This window comes from Sminthopsis crassicaudata, chromosome 3 (genome assembly GCF_048593235.1).
Source record: "Sminthopsis crassicaudata isolate SCR6 chromosome 3, ASM4859323v1, whole genome shotgun sequence".
In the NCBI taxonomy this organism is placed as follows: Eukaryota; Metazoa; Chordata; class Mammalia; order Dasyuromorphia; family Dasyuridae; genus Sminthopsis; species Sminthopsis crassicaudata.
This window is the reverse complement of record NC_133619.1, coordinates 75501476-75516067: the sequence shown is the minus strand read 5'-3', so window position 1 is coordinate 75516067 and position 14592 is coordinate 75501476. Positions and strand designations below refer to the sequence as shown.

At 33.9% G+C, this 14592-nt stretch overlaps 1 protein-coding gene across 5 annotated transcripts in view; it reads left to right on the top strand.

Moving 5' to 3' along the window:
* The window catches only part of CCNYL1 (cyclin Y like 1), a 58143-nt gene that overhangs the window by 13345 nt on the left and 30206 nt on the right, over positions 1-14592 (top strand). For 3 of the 5 annotated variants that reach the window (XM_074298899.1, XM_074298898.1, XM_074298896.1), the window contains one exon: positions 11746-11820. In XM_074298899.1, the coding sequence (XP_074155000.1) occupies positions 11754-11820 (67 nt within the window). In that variant the 5' untranslated portion in view covers positions 11746-11753. Of the gene's footprint in view, positions 1-5665; positions 5744-8566; positions 8732-11745; positions 11821-14592 lie in introns of those variants that run through there. The other 2 variants (XM_074298900.1, XM_074298897.1) reach the window with 2 other exon arrangements.

Here is a 14592-nt window from a genome sequence, read left to right as displayed (position 1 = left end):
TCGTATACTGTTAGTGGAGCTAGGAATTGGCCTCTCTTTTCTGGAAAGCAATTTGGACGTATGCCTCCCCCCCACCCCCACAAATTTACTAAACTCAACTAAATTTTTATCCAACAAGGCCTGTTACCAAAAGAGATCAAAGAAAGAAGAAATGGACTTCTATGTGCATAAGATATTTTTATCAGTTCCTTTTATAGTGACAAAGTACTGGAAACTATGGGCGTCCTTATCATTTGGAGAATGGCTGTATGATGGACTAAGGGTGTAGAATAAGATACGTATTTGTTGTTAGACATGTCTAGTGCATGAATTTGTTTTTGTTTTGTTTTGTTTTGTTTTGAAAGTGCATGTTTGTTATAAGGGTTTTTTTGTTTGTTTCAGTTGAGGGGGAAAGATAGGAAGGAAAGAAAATTGATTTTAATTGAAAAATTAAATCTAAAGTAATTTTAGGGCATTGCTGGGACACTGATTTTCCTGTGGTTAATCATTTGGTCAGTTTCAAAGACAGAATCCAGATTTTCCTGATTACAAACTGAACACTATATCTACTCTGCCAGAATTCCTTTCATTATACTGTTAAATTGGAATTCTGTATAATAGTGTATAACTGTTATATGCTATGCATTATGGTATTATACTTACTACTTAATGTACTTCCACAAAAGGTAATCGAAGAAACTGTTTTGTGACATGGAATTGATAGAATTCTGGTCTGTAATAGTGTAGTATGTGCCTAGATAGATTCTGTCAAGCTGGGAAGACTGAATATGAACATAGTGAGAGACTTTGCCTTAATTACATACACTAGCTAAAGAGGTTCATTGAATGGTTTTGCTTTAATTCCTGTTACTCTTGAAAGTGATTTTTAAAAATACAATTCTGTTAATGCCGTGACTGGCAAAAGGGTTGAGGGTAATATCCATTCATTGAACATGTGAATGTAGTAGATTATTGCGTAATAATGATTAAATATGAGAAACTCCGAGAAATATGAGATTCTTCATATGAACTACCTCACAGCGACATAAATTTTTTATTTTTTTAAATTAAAAAAAATTTTTTTTGACATAAATCTTAAAGATAAAAGCCATAAGCCCAAAGAATAATATACACAGTGACTATAATAGCTACACATTATAAACAAAGACAACTCTGCAAGAAGACTAGACTTTGAATAATTGTGATAAGCTCTTGGTCTTGTGATAATTGTGATAACCTCCTTCCTCTTAGTCAAAACCTGGGATTATAAAATATAACATTGTCACTGTGTGCAAATTCACTTTTATAAGCTTTTAAATACAAATTTAAGTGTCCTTTTTTCAGTTATTTATAAAAATAGTTTTATATTTGAGCCACTGTTGAATATGGAATTTATAAAACTGATCGTTATTAAGGGTATCTAAGTGGGGTAATAGATAGAGTCCTAGGGCTATAGTGAGGAAGACTCATTTCCCCAAGTTTCAAATCTATCCTCAGATATTTAAGAGGTATGTGATTCCGAACAAGTCACTTCATCCTATTTGCCTTAGTTTCCTCATTTCTTAAGACGACAAAGACGAGCTAAAGAAGGAATTGGTAAGCTACTTCAGTATCTTTGCCAAGAAAACCTCAATTGAGGCCACAAAGAACAGGACTGAAAAACAACTTGTTTGATCTCCAATTTGTTTCAGTATACAATAATAGATCACTGCTAGCAATGGCTTTACTGTATGAAATAAAACAAAAGTTAATTTACGAATTGGTAAAAGAGTAATCGGCCCACAAGCTTTAATAAAAGCATCAGTTGTATGCTTTTATTATCAGTTGTATGCTTTAATAAAAACATCAGTTGTATGCTAGACACTCAGCATGTGGTTTCTCCCTTCACAGCATCTCTCCCATATTATTCCCTTGTTTCTCTATATTCTTACAACTGCTTTCCTGATGAAGGTTCTTATCACCTCCTGCCTAGAATGTTTCCAATGTCTGCTGGTTGGTCTTTCTACCTCAAGGATCCCTATTAATGCCATTCCCTCTTACCTTCCATTCAGATTCCAAAGTCACTTACCTACCTTAAAGTGCAGATCTGACCCATCTTATCCACCTTTCATCCACAACTCAATAAACTCCAGTGACTTAACATTAATTTCAGAATCATATGTAAAATGGTCCACCTGAGCTTTTCCTAACTTTTCAGGCTTCTTCTACTTTATTCCCTTTCAGTTAGCTCTGTGGTTTAAATACACCAGCCTACTTTCTGTTCTTCACACATAGATACTTCACAACTACTTTTTTTTCTCTTCTCCCCTCTCCCCAATATTCTACCTTTTCAGTACTTCTCTACTTCCTTTAAGACTTTAGTCAGGTCCTTCCCCTTCTCCCATTGCCTTCCCTCTGAGATTACCTTATATTAACATTGCATATATCTCTGGTATTACATATGCATGTTATTTGACTCCTGGCAGTGTCAGTTCTTTAAGGACCTGGATGATATTTTTGTCTTTCTGGTGCCTAGTACATGGTAAACTGTTAAATTCTTGTGGACTAAATAAAAAATGCAAGTATACAAATAAGATTGACTGGGGGGTGAAAAGACAACTGGAAGAATCTGAAAAACCCTTTGAAAAAAGACATGGGAGCTAAACTTTGAAAGGAACTAGGAGCTCTGTGGGGCACCTGGGGCAGCGAATGGATGGGAAATGGAATGTTGAACTACCAAGTTGGAAGCCAGATTGTGCCTGGTTTTTAAATAAATACCAAGGAGAGCAGTTTGTTGTTTCTCCTAGAAGTAATGGGAAACCATAGAAACTATGTGATCAGCAGAGTTGTGCATATAGGCCCATGCTCTAGGTTATCATTTGGGTTTCTATATTGGAGAGGGAGGAGAATGGGATTCAAGGAAAGTAGTTATGTATAAGTATAAAATAATGGATTTAGATTTGGAATTAGGAACTTGGGTTCAAGTGTAACTGTCTAGAACCATGGGTAAGTCACTTCACTTCCAGATCTCAGTTTCTTTCTCATTAAAAGTGAGAAAGCTAAACTAAATGACCTTCAAATGCCCTTCCAGCTCTGGCTCTGCATTTTTATAGCTCTATGGTATGCTCTAAAGCAAGGAGCCAAGATTGGGAACAACACACGAAACTAAGGAATCACGTAGAGGCAAACCAAACGAAGATAATATCCAGAAATGAGTGTCCAAATGGGCAGCTGTGTATATTTGGCTCTTCTCCTCCTGACTGCTTTGTGTTTTGTCTCTAAAGTTGTCTAACTCTTTTCAACACACCTATCTCAGATAGGAAACCTTTTCTGAGCTTCCTGATGGGATATACACTAACTCTGGGGCATGTCCAGACCTGGGTTATGATTATGATGGTATGGAAATAACAAAGATTGTGTGTGAAGGGCTGGTCAAGTTCCCCTGCTTCCCCTAGTCACTTTTTCTCTCAGGGGCTTCTGTAAATGTGGATTACTTGCTGATTATCATGGATAGAAGTTTCTTCATGAGGAGCCTACTTTACTTGTGCAATTACATTATATTCACTCTTCTATACCTCTACTTCCCCATCCCTTTAAAGAGAAATAGATTTTATTTTCTTTGAGGCCAGGCTTGGTCAATAAAATTAGATTCATTTGTGATTTTTTTTTCTTTTTTTTCCATATATACTATTGCTACTGTAAATTTCATATTCCTGGTTGTCCTTACTTTACTTTGTTTCACTTCATCCTATCTTTTCCATTCTAAGTTTCTTCCTGTGACTTGGAAAAGATTACATGAAAACCCCAGTATAACTACGTTTCCACTTTTTTCCTACAACATCTAAACTTGCTATCAAATCAGATTATAGTTTAATAGTTAAGGAGTAAATGAAAGGGGTCTTAAAATGTATTTTTCTTTTCGTTACTCTTTTTTTTGGGGGGGGGAGGCTGGGGTTAAGTGACTTGCCCAGGGTCACACAGCTAGGAAGTGTTAAGTGTCTTGAGACCAGATTTGACCTCGGGTCCTCCTGAATTCAAGGCTGGTGCTCTTATCTACTGCGCCATCTAGCTGCCCCTTTTCATTACTCTTAATCATGAATTCCCAATTTTTCTTAAAACATCAAAGTAAAATTTCTGTTTTAAGAAAAGACGACATCAAGGTTTTTAAAGAAAAAAGTACAGTACTTAAAAATTGAAACAGTATTTTTAAAATTCCTTTTTTCTCCTCGAAAATTTGCTGGATTTAGTTGTCAGTGTTCTCCTAACCAATAGGTGATGAAACTAAGAGTAGTGCAGCTATTTGTTATTGTTGGCTTATTCACCTGGGAAAAATTTAATATAGAAAGAAGTGATTTTTACCATTTGATGATGGCTTAAATTTCCATTGTATTAGAATGTTAATACCACAAGTGATCACAGTGTCAGTTGTTAACAGAAGAAAATAAAAATGTTACTATGGTTTTGAATATTGAGACACTTGTAAATTCATATGCTTAAAAAGTTGATTTTGTAGCAAAGAAAATGAAATTAGATCTTGGTATCCGTACTCATTAAAAAGTAAATCTTATGTAGTTGTCACCTTGACATAATTTGCCTTTTTTCCCTACTTAACAAAGATTAGAGATAGAAGATAGACTCTTGAGTTGATCTTACCCTTTTATTATTCATAAGCTTAAATATATTGATGTTATTTATGTAAATAAATATGCAAATTATACATAAATGATTCTCTTTTTTTCTTATCAGTCTTTTGATTTTTATTGTAACACTTAGAAGTCTCATGATTGATTCATTTTCAGGCTCTTAGGGAATCTCTGGGGTAATCTTTTACCACTTTCTCTTCTAAGCTATTCTTCCAATTCTTCTTCAAGAACCTTTCTCCATTTTTTAATCTCTTCATTTTACTTCATATTACTTTATATAATATATTTTACTTTACACATATACTTTACATTACTATATACTACATAAATGATAAAAGTCCATATTTTTCTTAACACTCTGCTTGGCATTACTGTGGTTTTTCTCAATTTCCAATCTCTAGTAAAAATTTTTGATACTGGTGGATGTTTTCATTTTTCTCAACTTTTCAGCTTTAATTTCAGATTTGGGAGGTTTGGGTGAGGGCCAGGCTCTGCTCCTCTGTTTTTGAGTGGGTAGTTAGCTTAAATTTTTTCTTGCTTTGGGACTCCATCTCTCTGCCCCACCCAATTCACTGGCTCATCACTTCCTCCTAGTGTTAAGTTAACTTTTATTTTTGGGCCCTTTAGTTTCTCAGGCCTGCTTTCTACCTCCACTCTCCAACACTACTAGGCTCTTCAGGCTTTCTTAGGGGAGCCCTCCACGCCTCTACTGTTGTTGCCTCTGTTCACAGAGCCTTGCAGGCTGTCCTGGTTTGCTAAAGTCTTTTACCAGAAGCTTCTAAGCTTCCATCTAGCTTCTTATAATAATTCTTTTTTGTGGGTAGTCAGGTTTAAGTAACTTACTCAGGTTCACACAGCTATTAAGTGGCAAGTGTCTGATCTCAACTTTGAACTCAGGTTCTCCTGAGTCCAGGACCAGTGCTCTATCTGCTGTACTACTTCTGGAATGGAAGAAGTCACTGTAGTTTCTCATTAGATTTCTTGATAATTATTCAATCCTAGTATAAAAACTTCAAGATTTTCCTAGAATGGGAGTTGAATATTTTACATCTCTTTCTTGGCAGGAACCTCCCTTGAAATTCTTTTCTTACCCAGTGAAAGCTACTAGGTCTTCAGTAAATATGATCTGCTGAGACAAGAAAGTAAGTTATGATTTTTTTGTAGTAGTCTTTTTGGAGGTTTGTCATATTTGTGATTTAGTAGAAATTAGCTACTTGTTTTACAGAGAGCTAGTCAGAGCAAGTTGAACTTGATTTTTAAGCTTTCATTAATGAATTGCTTCTTCCTAAATTTGCTTTTTTACTTAATGGTAATGTTAAACTTCTTAAAAGCTTTCCTTTGAGAATTGTTAATTGAGCTGTAGGTATGAAAATAAAAATTTTTTGTCAGCTATTAACCAAAGTTATTTTAAACATGTCCTCCTTTAGTCCTGTCTTTTTAGATCATCCCTTAAGTATCTTTTAAATATAACTATTCATGAATGGTCTTTTCTGCTTTATCTCCTCGATATACCTGATTGTTGATAGGTATAGAAAGGTACTGTAATTTTCCTCTGATCTAAATACGTATTCATATATTGTTGAGTGCCCTTGGTCAACAACATCCCTTAGAGGGATCCGAAGAACTGCTCTACTTAACTGCCTCAGTGAATGGATTTGGACTGGTTCAGTTTCAGATAATGCGTTATAGCAGACAGCTGTTGTAAAGGTCTACTTTCAGCTGAGGTTAAGTCCAGATCTCTAGGGAATCTGTGCTAGGCTGAAATGATTCTAGGGTCACCCAGGGACTCAAATTGATTTTGAAGGAGTCCTGACCTAAATAAAATATATAGATTATTTCTTCTGTATTCCCTTTTTTTTTTGCCAACTTGAACCCAAATAATGGCAGGACTATACAACGCCATGGTATCCTATATTAATCCTGTTTATGTACTGGTGCTACTTTCCAACCACAATCTTTTTGTAATCTATAGTGATTAGTATTAGCATAACATTTTCTGCTTCTGTACCTGGGAATGCATGCTCTAATCTCATTCACTTTTTAGAAGTTTTGGTTTTCTTCCCTGTTTTAATTCAGGTATCATTCCCTGGAAGCCAAGCCTCACATAATTTCCTTCTAGTATTTTGTGGGTTTGGGGGAAAGTGTTCCCTTTCCCTATTTACCTTCTTCCCCTTTCCTCCCTTCTGCTCACTTCCCTTCTCCCTTCTTCTCTTGCTCTGTACATCTTTTTGTCTTTCCTTTCTCCCTGTCACATTGTTTCCCTGTTTTTCTTTCTCTCTCCCTCATTTCTTCTTCACTTCTCTCCCTTCTCTCGATTTCCCGTTCCCCTTTTTTCTCCCTTACTTCCTCTCCTTCCATTCCTTTTCTCCTTTTCCCTGCCTTTCCCTTCCCTCCCAAATATGCATATTTTGTAGTTACCTTTTTTTTGGGGGGGGTCCTCCTTTTCATCCTCACTGTTGAAATAAGCTCCCTGAAGGCAAGTTCTGTTTTCTAATTTGTCATTATATTCCCATCACTAGCAAAGCACTTTATATGTTAGGTGTTATCTTAACAGATTGAATGTGGTAATCCTAACTTTCAGAAACTAGATATTGATGTGATTTGATAAGAATTCTTTTTAAGGATCCCAGGAAACTAATTTTAATAAATCACTGTGCAGCTCTTCCAAATTCTTACAGCACAAATTTCTGGTGACTTTATTATTATTATTATTATTATTATTAAAGCCTAACATTTAACAATCCAGCAAATTGTTTATGGCTTTTTTTGTGCTAATACTGTCTTTTGTGGGTATGTGTGGGTGTCATTGAATGCTTAGCATATGTTTCAGTTAAGGGGGCATGCTTTATACTTGAAGTTTTATTTCTTTTTCAACTTTTTTTTCCCCCTGAGGCTGGGGTTAAGTGACTTGCCCAGGGTCACACAGCTAGGATGTTTTAAGTGTCTGAGACCAGATTCGAACTCGGGTCCTCCTGAATTCAAGACTGGTGCTCTATCCACTACGCCACCTAGCTGCCCCCTTTTTCAACTTTTTAATGAATTTCACAGTTTTTGTTTTGAAGTCAGAAGGTATCAGTGTTCTCTTCCACTCTTAATTCTACTTTGACTTAATTTGTTATCTCTATCAATTAGCCTTTATGAACTTGTTTATATTTTAACTTATACCACTTCTGGGGTTAATGGATCTTCAGTGTTTGTTACTTACACTTGAGTAATAGCTCCTAATGTTTCAAATTTTGGTGAACATGGCAGTGTTGTTTTTATATTTATAGATGCCATTTCTTTATACTGTCCTTGTCCTACCATTTGTCTTTGGAAATTTGAGGGTGAGGCTTAAACTTTTGGTCTCTAGACATATGGAGTACTCACCGTTGCCCTTGTCTGGGTCTTTTTCTTATATATATATATATATTTTTAAAGTTCTTATTGATATATATTTACATTGTTTATGCCCCCTTAATGTATTTTAGTGTTTCAGTTGGTGTACAAAACTCTGATTTAAAAGTTTGTCCCAGTTGGTAATATTTTTTTTACAACATTGAAGAAATATTACTTCTGAAAGCCTCTATATTGCCTTCAGAGAGCCATCCCTTATAATAAAGAATTTTCTTCTAAAGAGGAAAAATAAGAAAAAAAAGTTCAATAAAGGCAATACATTTTAAAAATGATACTATATTCAGTGTTCCACAACTATTAACCTCAACCTCCACAGTTGGAGGAAGCTCTTTATGGTTTCCATTTTATGTTGATCTTGAAATTTAGCAATGAGAAATACAAATGGTATTATTTCAAGGGAGGATTTAGGTACAAGTACAACATGGTTTTTGTACAATTAGAATAAGAATCTTTGGTTTTCATTAATCTGATAAATGACTAATTTTTTTTTTAAACTGCATTCATACTTGTTCTTGTTTACTTATTTTTAGATTCTTTTTCTAGCGTTTGGATTCTACTATCACATCCTTGGGTCAACAGTTTTTTCTAAAAAATCAGATTTATCTAAATCTCTTAGTTAAGATATGTGTCATCCATACGTGAACAAGAATTTCCTCTATAAAATGCTCAACAAGTGATCATCTACTGTGCTTGAAGTATGACTCCAATAAAAGAGAAACTCATTGCTTCCCAAGGTAGTCCATTCCACATTTTGAACTGTTCAAATTGTTAGGTTCTTTCTTATTTTAGTACTAAATCTTCGTCTTCACTTTTCACTCATTGTTCCTAAGCCTGTCTTTTGGGGAAAAAAATACAACAAATCTAATTTTGGTACTTGACCATCCTGTTTGCCTTCTTGTGGAAAATATATCAGTAGCCTTTCTAAATGGTAACATTCTGAATTAGACAAGATTCCAGATGTGGTCTGTATTAGAACAGAAAACAGTGGATATTATGTCTTTACTGGAGAACAGTGAATATTTTGCCTTTCTAATGCAGCCTCGTTATAGTTCTAGCTTTGGAATGTCATCTTATACTTTTGACTCCTATGGAACTGAAGTCTCTTAAAATGCCTGCATCTTTTTCTAAAATGTTCAGCTTAACCATACTCATTCCATTTTTTAAGATGAAATTGATGTTGTTTTAACTTTAAATGTAAGGTTGTATTTATCCCCTCGTAATTTTATTTGATTCAGTCTAATTTTCTAGCCTGTGAAATTATTTTAGTATCCTGACCTTAATTCAAACTGTGAACTGTTCCTCTAGTGTCCAATGAAAATTTGACTGGCTGTGTGATTATCTTTTTTCATTGGCATCCTCTAGTTTTAGTTGCCTGTATATATTGAGAGCTAAAGTGATTTGCCCACAACTTCAGAGACCACATGTGTTAGAAGCCTTCAGCTCTGGGTTGTTTTTTTGTCTTTTGATGCCAAGATTATTTATTCTGCTACGCTATTGAATGTACATTTTATATAGTTTTAAATCAGTTTAAAATGTTTCATTTGATGCCTTTATTCATACTGATGTATTATTCTTTGATAGTAAAAGTTCAGTTCCTTCAGTTTACTTAACATCTATTTAGTTGTTTGCAGTTATTATCTATAGTTGTTTTGTTTGTTTTGTTTGTTTTGATTATTGTGGCTATTAAGCATAGAACAGTGAGTTGGTTAAATGGATGGAGCATCAGGTTTGGAGTCAGGAAGATCTGAGTTCAAATTCAGCCCCAGGCTCTTTCTTACTAGCTGTGGGACTCTAGTTGACTACTTATCAGTCTCAGTTTCCTCTTTTGTAAAATAAACTGGAGAAGGAAAAGGCAAACCACACCAGTATCTCTGCCAAGAAAACCCTCAATGGGTTCATGATGAGTTGGACAAAGCTGAAACAACCAAACAACAAAAACAAATTAGGCATAGTGCTGACATAAATATTTTTCGCATAGATTTTTTTTCCCCCTTTATTTTATTTCTTTGAGATATATTCCTAGATAACTTGGTTTAGTGAATTGATAGAATGTTGATCATTTAAGAGACCTGGGCTAATTATTTCATATCTCAGTTCATTTCTGCTAATCTGTATTGGTAAAATAAAGACGTTACTACTGTTTATTCATGCTCACATAGAAACTACAGCTTTTTATGGATGTAGTGTGTTGTCTTGTATAAAATGTGATGAGAATTATTAAAAATAAAGTTTTGGTGCCTAGAGTAATTTATGATGGTTCATATTCAGGGAGGTCCTGCACTTCCTAGCTCCCCAGTTGTCAGCATAAGCCTGCATGTGCTCTTTCCTGTTTACCTATCATTCTTTTATGTTGCTAATAATTACTTCCATTTACATAGCAGTTCAAAAATGCTTTTCCTTCATCTTTTGTGGTTTCTTCAAAATTCTTAAATGCTCTTTTTGATAGAAACTATATTGCCTGGCTCAAAATAATTGATTACATTCAAAGATCATAATATTTATTAAAAATTAGACCAGCGTGTTTATGAAAATGAGAGTCATGGGTCTGAATTCCCTTGGAACCTTTTGGTTTTCAAATTGTGTTTTCATTTATTCAGCTGTCATTCTTGGACTATCTCTTCTGTGCATTGCATGACATTTTACTAGATTTTGTGGAGATTTTGTGGATATATAGTATCATGTCATCTGTCCTCAAGAACATTTAAGCTATAAAATGTTAAATATTAATTTATACCTCAAGGCAGGTTATGATTTGAGTGATATAGGCATTAAAAATTAGCAACCTTGCCACTTTTTGGTTACAGTGGTCTTTCTTAATGCATATTTAGGATAAATATGAGATTTTAAAATATGATAATCTCTTTTTTATCCTAAATATGCATGTTTTTTAATATCATGATCTAAGTAATCCTACTGATTCTCTTAATTTTGTTTTCTCCTTTTAGACTGTTTAAAAGATTGGTATTTGAAGTCTCTTGCAAGTTACTTTCTTTATGTTAAGATGAGGAACATGGTTCTATTGTATTTCCAGTTTCTATCTGGTCATGGTTTTTAAAATATTTTTCCATATTTGAAAGGTACTTCCAAATTCACTCCCACCCGTTTGATTTTTGCCCTGTAGCCTTGAAATGGTTACCTAATGTATTGTTAATTTGAATGCATGATGTTTTTGTTATTTGGGCAAGTTGGTGCAGTAGATCTGGAGTCAGGAAGATCTAAGTTTAAATGTGTCTCCAGGCCTCTCTGACTCTTACTTTCCTATGAAGATACTTACTGACAATACTTGCCTCACAAGGATGTTGTACATATTATATATAAATCTCTTAAATTTCTAGACTTCCTCTGGGTTATATACTTTTTAAGCTTTTCAATTATTAAAATTCTTGTAAGTTACTTTTTAATGAAATAACTAATAAATTCAGGGTTTTTTTCTCCTGTCACAGTGACCAATTTTTAAATTATCTGTATTATGTAATACATTGGCCTTGTATACGAAATTTTTCTGCCAATTTCCTTGTAGATTATTACATGTGTTATGATTATGTGACTTAATTTTGAAGTTTTTCCAATGTTACATGTTTTTATCTCAATCTCAGCCTGGGCAGGTTGTCTTTTATATATCCCCATTATTCCATTTTTATTGGCATTCTAATTAGGGATGACTTTTTTAAAAATAGTCAGCAGATCAGTGCATTTAAAAAGACTTAGGGATCTATCTCATATTTTTCCTTATCATTTTCTTCAACAGATTTAGCCATGGAATCAAACCCATCTGATCATCCCAGAGCAAGCACAATATTTTTGAGCAAATCCCAGACTGATGGTAAGATTACTGCATCATTTTCTTAGGAGACTAATTAAGACCACACTTTTTCTTATATAGGTTGCCTATTTTGGGCTGGGAATTATATATATCATGTATTCACAATTATAGATTAATATGTATAGACAACTTTCATGCCAACACTGAAAAGGAATATGGTTTATTTTGTTTGCCACTATTTCCATGTACACATTGCTGTAGATTATAAAGTACCTAGTCTAGCTCTATCACTTTATAGGTGATGGAATTGGATTGGATCACATCCACCCTGGATCCTTGGGTTCTCTGTCCACCATGCCATACCTGCCTCTGTTAATCAGGGCTTTGAGTAAAAATCAATTTGTGTTAACTATTTCACAATGCCAGTCTGTCTTCATAAAGCAAACTCATTTTTAAAGTAGCCATGATTGAGGATTTTTTCAAGCTAGAGGACAGCCAATATAATCTGCTCACATGGGAAGTAAACCCATGATTTAGGCCTCATATAAGCACCATGCTGTGGTCAGCTGAGGTTATCATGGCTGACATGCATTGTGACCACTTGAGATTATGATGCTTTAGGGTCCCTTTGTCATAACTAAGAGTGAGATGCCTCATCCTCCATCTGTGTTTGGTAAAGAAATTTCCCAAGTTGGGGTGGTAAGGTGGAGCTCTAAGTATTCTCACATCTCAGATATGTTAACCCTACCATCTCTGTCACTAATCTCTGCTTGAATTTTTTTCCTGGACTTTCTTTACATAATACAGTTGAGACATAATAGGATTTTTCAAAATGTTTTTTGAAGTAAATTGGAAAGTAACATAAGGTAGAATAACTTGATAAAGGATACATAGGTAGGAAGTTGTCTCTGTGTCTCCTGATCGTATTTTATGGTCTCTGACCAGCTTTAATTAGATAGGTAAATATCATTCTTCCCTTTAAGATGAAACTAATCTCCACATCCATCCAGTATTTTATACTGTTAAACAAGCTCATTCTGTGTAGTTACAATTGGTTGTACCAATCCAATGCCCCAGTGTCAGTCTTTATTATGGTTCCCTTAACCAAATATTATTTGATAGCGACTTCAGGTCTTCTATAGCCCTATATACGCCAACAAGCTAAATCTGAGCTGTTCAACTAATGCTTCTTGGAGATAATAGGAAATTCTGAATTTTTTAACTTCCCTGCTATTTCCTTGCTTTCCCTAGTTTTTTGAGATGGTTGTCCATGTGAACAACTTGGCTAGCATATTCTTGAAGTATGATTTATCTTATCAAAATCCTTCTGATATAAATGTGCTTTTGTTATCTAAATCAGGGAGACATAAAACAGAGGGAAAAAAGACTAATATCTCTAATATTGACACTTTTTTTTTTAAGTATTAGCAAAGAGCCACTACACATGTTTAAAAAAAAATTATTCTATGAGCATTTTCTACTTAGACAAGGAAACTATAAACATCATAGACCTAATAATAAAATTTTTATCAGATTTTTTTTTTTTACAAAGTCTTTGATAAAATTCAGTATCCATTTCTGTTAAAACATTTTTTTCTAAAGCATATCTGGGTGTTCGCCAGAAACCTCTCAAATTTCCCATTGGGAATGGAACCATGTTAAAGTGTAAATATTTAACAAAATAAATAAATATACAATGCAACACAAAAAAAAAGGTTAATTTGAGGTTTACTAAGGCAATATTCAGCTTACAGGGATCAATTCGTTAACAGAGATCAATATGTAATGTGAATAAACTAGAGACCTTTCCAGATAGGCTCAGAGATGAAGCAAGAGTTGCAGTATCACTACTATTATTTGATATGTAATGCTAGAAATGCTAACTATCAGTAAGAAAAGCAAAGAAGCAAAATAACTTAGAAGCAAAGAAAAAAAATCACTTGTTTAGTTAGAGAACAGAATCTGTTATTAATAGATGCAATTAATAACAATAAAGTTGCAGAATATAAAATAGGTAGGCATAAAAAAACCAAGCATTTCTGTATATTATGAACAGAAAGGAGAATGTATGTGTATATTTGAGGGGAAGACATGCACAGAAATTAGATATATACACACTATTTACAAAAAAAATTGGATTTAAAAATGAATAATGAGTAGTCTGAGCTGGTATAATGAAAATGATAATGCTACTTAATTTATTATCTGATCACTGCCATAAAAATCAAAATATCAAAAGGTTACTTTGTAGAATTAAAATTTATCTGGAGGAAATAAATGGAAAAGATAGGGGACCTAGCAAGAACCCAATCTCAAGATAATATTAATAAGCAATCAAAATGATTTGGTATTAGTCAAAAAAAAAATAGAAAAGCATTTTAGTGTAATGGATTATTAAGTAGGTCACAGAAAGAAAGGTGATAGCTTAGGGTTCTGTAAATCTAAAGATCTAGCTACTAAGGTAAGTACTTATTCCTGGACAAAAACTGTTAGGAAAACTGGAAATCAGGCTTTCAGAAATTAGGTACTACCTTCCAGGATAATACTCCAAATAGGTATTTGATTTGTATATAAAAGTCATAGCACAAATTAGGATTGCAAAGAAGAAATTAACTATCTGATTTATAGGGGGATATTTCTTGATCAAACAAGATGAAGGATCACAGAAGACAAAATGGACAATTTTGAATATATAAAATTTAAAAGTTTTTGCAGAAATAAAACCAGTATGATTAAAATTAGAGGAGCGACAGCTAGGAAAAAATATAGTTTCAGAAAGTTTCTGAGATAAAGATCTTATTTCCAAGTTGTACAACATATCTCAAAAAATCT